General features: G+C 35.2%; 1 protein-coding gene across 4 annotated transcripts in view; it reads left to right on the forward strand.

Annotated features, from left to right (window-relative positions):
• The window catches only part of LOC106884418 (activating signal cointegrator 1 complex subunit 3), a 493,492-nt gene that overhangs the window by 441,255 nt on the left and 40,765 nt on the right, over window positions 1-11,472 (forward strand). For all 4 annotated transcript variants that reach the window (XM_014935791.2, XM_052972249.1, XM_014935790.2 and 1 more), the window contains one exon: window positions 6,462-6,573. In XM_014935791.2, the coding sequence (XP_014791277.1) occupies window positions 6,462-6,573 (112 nt within the window). The remainder of the gene's footprint in view (window positions 1-6,461; window positions 6,574-11,472) is intronic.

An 11,472-nucleotide genomic window follows, 5' to 3' on the forward strand; every position in this document is an offset into this window, starting at 1 on the left:
TGTGGACTTTTAAGCTAGCTGCTACAGAGGACTAATTGGGTCTGCAGCCCAAAACCAAATAGAGCTAAATAGCATGACTATAATACATGTATAATGACTATATGCCCTGGTGGTGTTTGATCAGAGGTTAAGGACGGATGAGAATTAATTCTGTAATGCAATCCTTCTAATTTTCCAGTCCCAAGTTGAATTCTAACTATTGGTCAATTTGTCCCAAAGTTCTTATTGTGATGTAAAATTATCTCCCCCTTGATCTCTGACATCATCTGACAAATGCCAACCAAGCTGGTGTGAATCAGCCAAGCTTTACCTGTTAGAAATAGCAACTCAAATGCTTTTAAATCAGATCCCAATGCTGGATATTCAAGAACCAAATGAAGGGCAGATTTTCAATCCTAGGATCATTCTCATTCCAAAAAGGTATAATATATCTATGTAGAGCAAATGTAGACTGAGATACAGGGTTCCTAGATGGACAGTCAGAATCTCACTTTTATAATTATAGATAATGTGAACTTTTAAGCATTGAATAGCTGGGATGTTTAACGTGAGTAAAATAGGGGTCCATAGGTAAAAAATGGTTGAGAAACACTGGTCTAAATAATCACTACATTTTGTAGTAGGAAGCAAGGGTACAGAGAAATTATGTTAAAACAGATGTATGTGGGAAGGATAGTATGGTTAAGAAGTTTGTTTCATACCCATGAATTCCATATTCAGTCTCATATTTCTTATAACCTTGAGTCAACCCAAACCTCCTTAGTGAAACTGGGTTGGCAGGAACATGCGTGTGCGTATGTGTATTTATATAATTATCTGCAAGGAAAATAATTTACATAATTATTCACAAGGAAGTGAGAAAATCATTTTATTACATAGATTTACAATTGTTTCATCAATATGTGATCTCAAGTGTGTTACTATATTATTATATAATATATGCAACTATAGATTCCTGAGGTACCATTATACTGATACAATTGGATGTCAGCTCGTTGACATTATATATAAAATCCATATTTACAAATTTTCAGAAATATGATCTGTAAAACAATCAGTCTCTGATTTAAAGTCATATTTGATAACCTGTACCTGTTGATGAGCTTAAAAGGAGTCAACTCCAGAGTCAAAACCCAATATATATGTATGTATGTATGTATCATTATCATCATCTTAACATCTACCTTTCTATGCTCACATATGTTGGATGGAAATTTGTTGAGGTAAATTTTCTATAGCTAGATGCCCTTCCTGGTATACTGTCTTGCGATTTGTAACACTTCATGCCTCTGGTCCCCACACTGTAGAACATTGGAAAAGCCCTTCCTTTCTGCTTCTCCACTTGCTAAATAGATCTGTCTCCTATTCTCTCTTCTAGCTAGCTGATAGAGTTCTCTACTACTCCAATTCTTCCAGTCTTTCCAAGCCTATCTCTTCACTTTTATGGCTCTGTTTACGTCACTGTTCCACCACCACATCAACCTCTGCCTGGCAGAAACTTTGTACTAAACACAACTTTGGTCTGTCACCTTCACTAGATTGTCCAATGAGAACTTCTAGTTGTTCTCATTGTTATACATTTCTATCTCCTCCTCTATTTTGTCAAACACTTCAATAAGAATTCTCAATCTCTAACTATTCAGTGACTCTTCAAGATTCCATACCTTCCTTGTCCAGACTGGTTTGTATCTATAAGTGTGTATATATATATATATATATATATATATATATATATATATATATATATATATATATATCATTGTTATGTGTTGGATACTATGGCTGGCCATACCCCCAAAAAATCATTTTATGATGTAACAAAAGGCATATGTCAGCATGACCAGTAAACTCTCTAAACACCTGTTGCAAGTAGCATACATTGTTGTCACATCTGTGCAAAAGTAAGTCCCTAGCAGGCCTCAAGTGCCTCATCCATGCTGCACATGTCTTTAAAAGACAATAAAGCAATAGCATTGCTCAAGATTGAAGTGCAGCCATTGGGCACAACTTTTTTAGGTGCAGGTGTGACTGTATGGTAAGATGCTTCCCAACTGCATGGTTCCAGGTTCAGTACTGCTGTATGGCAACTTGAGTCTTCTATAATAGAATCCTGGGCTGACCAAACCTTGAGTGGATTTGATAGACAGAAACTGAAAGAAGCCCATTGTGTGTGTGTGTGTGTGTGTGTGTGTGTGTTTGTTCCCCATCACTGTTCAACAACCAATGTTGGTTTGTTTACATCCCTATAACTTAGCAGTTTAGCAAAAAGAACCTGATAGACTAAGTACCAGGCTTTAAAAAATCAGTACTAGGATCAACTTGTGCAACTAAATCCCTTCAAGGTAGTACCCAAGCATGACTTTAGTCTAATGACTTTAGTCTAATGACTGAAACAGATAAAAGAATAAAAGAATATGCATATAGCTTTAAGACTCTTAAGAGTTATAAAAATTCCCTTCTGTCATTTTCATTATTTCGATTTTTATAAAATGTACCTCACTGTTTTTCCTTCTTTTATATTCATTTTATTCATTTTTGCTGACCAGCTGGAACACTAGCAGCTTTTTAGCCTCAGACCAGCCATAATAAGGCAGACACAAGCACCTTCTACCAAAATTGATAAAATACCAGAGGGAGTACTGTAACCTTGTCCAAAGTTAGAAATCAATCAGAAGAATGTTTGACAAAATACATTGTGATATTTGGTTATATCTCCTTACGTTGTAACTTCAGATATTACTAAGGTTGACTTTGCCTTTTTGTGGTCAATGAAATAAGTACCAGTTAGTTACTTAGATGGATTGAATCAGGCATACCTTCTTCCTGAATTAGTGTTCCTGTGCCAATGCAAAAAAAAAAAAAAAAAAAAATCACCTATAGAACACATTATAGTTTCATACATACATATTTACATCTAAATTAATAGTCCAAGATTTATCTCTTTACTTCAGTTTAATTTCTAACCTACATTTCTTCTCCCTTCAAGGAAGGCTCCACTCTGCTTAACCTTGATTTACTCTGCGTCTGTGTATATGTGTGTGTGTGTGTGTTTGTTTGTTTTGCTTATATTTGATAAATGGCATGTGTTTACTATCAGGTAATAAGAGTAGGAGAGTAGAAAATACTGTTTTTCTTCTTACCTAGTGAATTTGATATATTGTTTAAAATAGATCAGCAATATCAGGGTGCTTTCTATTTTTAGGGTTTGAACAGGATGTTTAAATAGCATCTCTTATGACTATCTAGTTGATCTTCTTTTTTCTTTCAATTGAACTTGTCATTTTGTTTTCAATTTTTGTTTCCATTTAAAATTATTTGCAAACTACTATAATTTTGCATTAAATTCGTCAAACATTTAAAGATGGTGATGTCACTCATTTAATTGATGATGATGATGGAGGTGGGGGTGATTGATGATGATGGTGATTGTGTTGTTGCTGCTGCTGTTGTTGTTGTTCAGCCCCAGGCCAGCCTTGTTTAAGCCACTTATGTTCTATGATTGTACAACACCATAAATACCAATCTTTATCCAGTATGACAGAGCAATAGTTACAGGACAAAAGGCACAACAACTTGTAACTGCACATACATGGGCAACACTCTGAAACTATTGATTTAGATAATATAAAGACTTAGATTGAAGCATTTCCTCTTGAACAGCTCCAAAGCTGAAAATAATTTACCTTTTCAGTCTACTCTGATATAATTTTCAGATTTGATGAGAAAGAAGTAACTGCATGCAATAAATATATATTCCTTCTATTCTTCTTCCCATTTTCCTCTTTTAACTCTTCCTCTTTCTCTACTCCCACTTCTGCTTCATCCAGTAATGACCAAAGGATCCTTTTTGTTGTTTGTTTATGTATGTTTGATGTTATTGTTTAGTTCTAGGTTGTCTCTGATCAAAAGCATGTAACGCCATGATACACACACACACACACATTTTTTCATTCTCGAGTGTGATCGTTACCAGCGTCACCTTACTGGCACTTGTGCCAATGGCACGGGAAAAAACATTCAAGCGAGGTCATTGCCAGTGCCGCTGGACTGGCTCCTGTGCAGGTGGCACGTAAAAAACACCATTTGAACATGGCCGTTCAAGTGAGGTCGTTGAACGAGGTTGTTGCCAGTACCACCTGACTGGCCCTTGTACCAGTGGCACGTAAAAGCACCCATTACACTCTCGGAGTGGTTGGCATTAGGAAGAGCATCCAGCTGTAGAAACTCTGCCAGCTCAGATTGGAGCCTGGTGCAGCCATCTGGTTCGCCAGTCCTCAGTCCAACCCATGCCAGAATGGAAAGCGGACGTTAAAGGATGATGATGATGATGATAATGACGACAATGACAATTCAGACATAGTGTATCTAGAATTACACTATCCAATGTATACTTAATGATGATAGGTTAGAATTTGAGGGAGATTTGGTTACAATTTCTAGAAAGTTGAATAACCACATGGCTGCATTGGTTTTGATGGGGCTGATGGGTTGTTACTATTTTTTTATCCACATACACACATACAACTGAGCTTTAATCCGACCAATATGATTATATTCCAGCCATGGCTATCCAATATTTTTTCTTCCCTAAACATAATGTATCTCAGACTCCCTTACTTTCTGTATCCTTTTTTTGTCTTCAACACAGTTGAGTGCAAAAGATTTGTATCAGAGGGTGATTAAGATCAGTGCTCCGCAACTGGTATGCCATGGCACACTGATGTGCCGTGAGACAATGCTAAGTGTGCCGCAGCATAAACTGAATATCATTTTTTTTCCTGATACTTTTAGTTCAGGTGTGCTGTCGAATTTTGAAAAAAATATAAGTGTACTGCAAGTAAAAGAAAAAAGGTTGCAGAGCACTGATTTAGATGCTATTTCTCTGTTTGAAATCACATGGTTCCAGGTTTGATTCTACTGCACTGCACCTGAAATCAATCAGTGGAACGTTTGCACTTGAAATTGGGGAGACAGAAACTGCAAAAGCCTGTTAGCTGGACTGTTTTTGCCCCTGAATAGTGGATTTAATTTATCCCTTGGTTTAACACCACCTCATAACTTTTAGTGCCTTTAGCAGTATCATCTTTGTTGCAAGTATTCAAATCAGGTTTCTGATTTGAGGATAACTCAATATTTTGATGTACTGCTTCCTAATACAGTAATGCTTAAATCATAGTTTCTTCCTCTCTTTCCTCTACACTTTCAAAGGCCTTACAGAAAAGTTCTTGGATGTTGTCTTGTAGCTAAACCATTGAAAAAAACAGAAAGAAACACCCTAGTAGAGTGAGAAATACTAGCATTCTGTAAATTTGCCAATTTGTACCACAAATCATTGCATTCAGTCAAAGCTTGATGCCAAAGACATTCCTTTTGTAATAACATGTTCATTACAAAAGGAAGGTAGTTACAAACCTTGTTTATGTGTAACAGATTATGTGACAACTGAGAGATAATGTAACTAGTATAGGATTTTAAAGATTTGGCACTAACATTTCCGTGCTAAAACTATTCCACAGGTGACATAGGCAATCTTGCTTAGTTGACAGTGTACTAACAGTTCTTAGAAGCTTCTCTCTCTCTCCTCTTAACTTGAGTAAATGATAATTTTACATTGTTTTTCTTACAGTGTGTGTGTGTGTGTGTGTGTGGAAAGCAAGGCAGACAGGCATTAAATTAACTTCATTTAGAATTGATTCTCTTTCTAATAAGTAGGAAGCACAATAATTTTGACAATGATTTTAAAAGTCATGAAAATCTATATTGGAGCTACATAACCAGTATTTTCTTTCATTTGTTCTATTCAATCAATTTTTTTTTCTTTTTCTTTTTCTTTTTTTTTAGTTCTGTAGTCCTGCTTTTAGAACAAACCACTTCCATTTAGAATTAGCAACTGTCCAAATTAAAAATGGATAAGCTTTAACATGGCATCCAAAAAATTATATTCTGATCATCATATTCGATATTCGGACATTGCTATGGTGATTATTTTGCAGGTTCATTATGGATATATTTAGGAAGGAAAATCAGTAATTCAAATAGCTCTTGATATTGACTTTCGTTGAAACTGATCATCTATTTGCATTTAATATGATAACCATATTTTATAATTCATCTTCCCATTTGCAGTTAAAGATCAATATCTGTCAAGCGCATTAATTTATAATGAATGTTTCTTGAATTTATGATTACTTCTAATGCTCTGTAATGTTACATAATGCTTCACTGTTCCAGATATGCTCTCGTTTCATTTTCTTTTATATCATCTGTTCACAAAGAAATCAATGTTTCATTTGCTTCAGATTTGCCTGTTCCAAGATTACAAGATTGCTTTTCAACAAATGATTACTCAGTCAGTTAAAAGATAACCAGTTTTTTTTTTTGTCTTGTTTTGTTTTGTTATCAAAAGAAATATAGACATGTTTATCAGAATTTTTTTTTTTTTTTTTTTTTTTTTTTTCCAGCTACTATGAATTGGATGACACAGATTACAGCTCTATCAATAAATACTTGTCTGAATTAGTGGAGAAATGTGTTTACGATTTGAGCCAGTCATACTGCATTGGAATTGATGAGGTAAATCCCTTTGAAATGTGGAATTGCAGTCTGTTTTATAATTAATACTAAATAAATACAACTCTTGTATGTTTTTTACTAATCTTTATTTCTGAAGCTTTGCATACAATATGGACCATTGTTTGCATTGTCTGAAATACAAACCAACCAGATTAAAAATATTCTTCATTAGTGTTCCACAACAGATGTCAGTATTTTATGCATTGCCTGTGTTTGACAAATATTACATTGTTTGTTTTGCTTTTTACTTGCTAGGACTGGAGGTGGAGGCAGTGCCTTGACTTCTGTAGATCCTCTAAGACCAGTGAAATTGATGTTGTTAATATTCTGTTTAAATTTTTGCAAGTCACTATCTGCAAAATGAGCAGGAAGGAGATTCCAGAGGGCCAATGTTTTTAGAAGGAATAACTGGGCATAATAGTTTATGCAGGTCTTGGTGTGAACTGAACACAACAATGGTAATGGGAGATGGAGAAACATGTTTGTTGGGAGTATCTGAATGAAGGAAGTACAAGACCAGTCAACTACAAAGAACAGAAGCCATTATAGTAGAGTAGAAAAGACAGAAAGAGGAGATAGCATGCATGTGGGTCAGAGACTGGAGCATGTCTGTGAGTAACTTAATGTTAGTAGGTCAAGATATAGTCCAAGATGTCTGGGTGCATAGCAGCATACTATCCTAGATGTAGGAGCAATAGTCCATTGCAAGTTTTGCTTTTGTCAGTGATTATTAGGGTCTTAAATATTTTCTAGCCTTGAACAGAAGGACTAGCCTTCAGGTTTGGGATGTAGTCCTAGCTATGTTAACCCTTTTACTATGGAAATCAGATATATCCACTCAAAATTTCATTGCCCTTAACTGCATAAAGCAGTTTTATATACCAAATCTGTCTTTTTGTTGAGATACGTTGTGTTTGAAACTATTTTCTGTTGAGACCTGCCAAGTTTACTGAGGTAACGTGACTTGCAGAAAAGCCAATTCTATTTATTTTTTTTTTCTGTTTTGGTAGATATGTAACATTACTGGAATAACTATGAAATTTAATTTAACAGTTAAAGTGTTAAGGATATGCTTTTGCTGAAGGAGACATTTGTGATAGTGAGGCTGAAGAGTTAGAGCAACCATGAGAGCTAAGTGCTACTCATGTTTAGGGTAGGAATGTAAGTGTGTGTTTCTTGATATAGATAGTACTTGAGTGGTATTTGGTTGAGGGGTCCTGCTTCTAGGAAATAAATGTATACCAAATATACTTTTTCTGTGATTGAAATATCAATGTTGATGTAATGTGTTACAATGGGTTTTCTTTGTAATATTTGCACTTTATCATAACTCACCTCTTAGAATAGAAACTTTCTACTCCAACTTCTTAAACCAAAGAATCCTCACTGTTTCATGTTCTTTGAATTTCCAATATACTATTATTTCTCTTTGAAACTCAGTATTCTCAACAACAAAAACTGCTAAAATGTTTTTTTTACCCTGATCAGTTAACTAACCTTTTTACAAGGTTTACATATATCTCCTACATATAACTGTTCACCCTATAATCATTTGAATTTTATGAGGAAGGAAAGTTATATATTTAAAAATAATCTTTGTTAGCCTACCAATAATCAGTTTTATATTTACCTCTTTTCCTTCAAATTTTCTATACTTTTCCCATTTCTATTTAATATTACATGCTATGATAACTTTTTTTTTCAAATTGATACTTTCACTGATTCTCTTCCATGCAACATATTAAATCCATCTTTTTTTTTTTTTTAAAGTTGTTGTTGTTTGGAAGGGAATCAGAATATGTTCTAATTGCCTTAGTATAGTTCCTACAATCATATATTACATGGCAAAGTTCAAACCTAACTGAAACATGCTTTATCCATTGTCTATCTCTGTTGAATATTTACTTAGTTACTTCTATGCCAGACATCTGCTGGAGTAGAGATTCTGCAGTTAATTAACAAGAACATCTTAATCTATGTCTAGCTGTTTTCTACATGTAAGGTTTACATCATATAATGATTTTAACATTCCTTTTATAAGAAGGGCTTGGCTTTATTGGAATTATCCTTAGGACAGCCAATACAAAATGCAAACTCTTTTCCCTTCAACATCTGTTTTTACATGCTTACATGGATGGAATTGTTTTTCATTAAAGAGTCTTACTCCTTCCTTCTACTAAGCCATACATACACACACACACATATGTTATGTTTGTATGTCCATGCTTGCATAAGTTGATAAAATTTATGTGAGCACATCTGTCCCCATGGCAGTTGTAGAAATATGTAAAAGCAATATGTATACCAGAACATATGTAACTAGAATAATGTTCAAGCTGAATACATTTCTTCATGTACAGAGGAAGCAAATTATGATTAAGAGAAACATTGTTTTAAAATCTTTGATAATATGTAAAATTAGTTGTTAGATACAATAAAATTGTATGAGTAGAGTTATATAAACTCTCACTGAAATTAATCAACAAACCATATTTTGATTCCCAGCTGTAAGTCATTCTACTTTTATATTGCTCATATTCTTGAGAAGCAGAGAAACCTTACAAAATTCTCATTTCAACTCTCCTTCAAATACAGGAACTTTTGCTTAAGTATGAAATAAATATTCCATCCTTACATAAGCATGAAATCTCAGAATTTTAGACATTATGAAATTATGAAGTTCATGATTTTTTTTCAAAGGCATTAGAAATTCAGTTTCTGCCTGGTACCCAGATTTTCTGATTTTAGTATCACTACCTGACACTTGCGTACCTTTAGCAAAGTCTACATTGTTGAATATAATCAAGCCAGGTCTTTGATCTGAGAATAACTTCCTCTCACCAGTCTCATGGGCTCTAAAAAGGATCACTTTGTTCTCTGATTAAATTATTTTTAAAAAATGGGAAAAAAGAACATCTAGTCACAGATTCAGCTTGCTTGAGAAATTTAACCTCAAAAGCTTAACCCTTTTGTTACTCTATATCTAATTATACAATAAGTTGCTTAACCAAAATTATGGTACGATTTTAGTTTACAAAGGAAAACTTTAAAATTAGAATTTTGTTTATCATAGGTCCAAAAGCAGTCTCAAATAAGTTGATAGTAGAAGGATCAAGGGAAAGAGTATTAAGAGTGTGGCTATGTAATTAAAAAGTTCACTTCTCAACAACATAAATTCGGGTTCAGTTCCACTGCACAGTACCTTGAGCAAATGTCTTCTTCTGTAGCCTTGGGTAGGCCAGAGTCTTGTGAGTGAATTTGGTAGGAAAAAACTGAAAGAAGCCCATCATATATGTGTGTATGCAATGAGTATGTATATACATATGTGTGTGTGAGTGTGGTGTGTATGTATACATGTACGTCTGTAATGAGTGTGTGTGTATGTGTTCATGTCTCCTTGTCTTGATATGATATGCTAGAGTATGACTGTCATACAGATGATGTTGTTCATTAGTAATCTTCCATGAAATCATGTCTGCCTATTGTGCTGTTTATACTTGAAGAACTGGAGGAAATATCTTAACATTGACAACAGCCAGAGTATCCAACCATAGAAAATCTCAATGAATTTCATCTGACCCATACAAGCATGAAAAAGCAAACATTAAAACAGTGTTGTTGTTGGCAGTGGTAGCAGCTGCTGCTGCTGCTGGTGACAGTAATGATGATGGTTTTTAATGTAAATGTTATCAAATTTAAGAACCAGTTTGAGAAAGAAAACAGTGAAAAGCACTCTAAAATGTAATCACTTGTTTGGCAAGTGGTGGGCACATAAACCAAAGACTATTGGTTGGTCTGTAGTTCTTTGCTGTTTCAAATTAGTGGTTTTAATGCCGAGTTCCTTTTAAAGGTAAATCTTTTATCTTTCACTTGCTTCAGCCATTGGACTGCAGCCATTGGACTGCAGCCATGCTGGAGCACTGCCTTGAAGGGTTTAGTCTAACAAATCAACCTCGGTACTTCTTTTTTTAATCTTGTGCTTATTCTATCAGACTCTTTTGCCAAGTCGCTGAGGTGGTGAAGCACGACCTTCGAATGTTGGGCCTCACAGAGGTAATGACAGCAACTGAGACCTTTGGAGATATGCTATGCTTGAGAAGACCCAGCAAGCCAAGTAGCCTATGCCAGTGTCACATAACCATCCCATTTAAGAGTACCCTCCAATCATTGGACAATATACTGTGCTTGAGAAGACCTGTTGAGTCAAGCGAAATCATTGTTGTGGCCAATGCCAGTACTGCCTGACTGGCACCCGTGCTGGTGGCACATAAAAAGCACCATTCAAGCGTGGTCGATGCCAGTCCCACCTGAATGGCTCCCATGCTGGTGCATGTAAAAAGCACTATACAAACGTGGTCAATGCCAGTGCTGCCTGACTGGTCCCGTGCTGGTGGCACTTTACAAAGCACCATTCGAGCATGGTCATTGCCAGTGTCGCTTAACTGGTTCCCATGCTGGTGGCACATAAAAAACACCCACTACACTCTTGGAATGTTTGGCATTAGGAAGGGCATCCAGCTATAGAAACCTTGCCAGATCCTATTAGAGCCTGGCACAGCCTCCTGGCTTGCCAGCCAGTCCTCAGTCAAACCATCTAACCCATTTCAGCATGGAAAGCAGGCATTAAACAATGATGATGTTGATATATAATATATATATCTCCTGTAATACAAATTCCGATGAAAGTAATCAAACAAGGTTTGCTTTAGAAGCATTGAGATGTATTGAAAGATAGGAAATAATTTTATTTTCAAACACAGGATAATGCTAATAATATAGCATGAACAGGAAAAACTACCCATTTTTCTGCAAAATATGGGTAGTTCATTTTGTTCATGCTATATTATTAGCATTATCCTATGTTTGAGAATAACATTATTTCCTTATATATCATGTAAT

This window comes from Octopus bimaculoides, chromosome 1 (genome assembly GCF_001194135.2).
Source record: "Octopus bimaculoides isolate UCB-OBI-ISO-001 chromosome 1, ASM119413v2, whole genome shotgun sequence".
Lineage (NCBI taxonomy): Eukaryota > Metazoa > Mollusca > Cephalopoda > Octopoda > Octopodidae > Octopus > Octopus bimaculoides.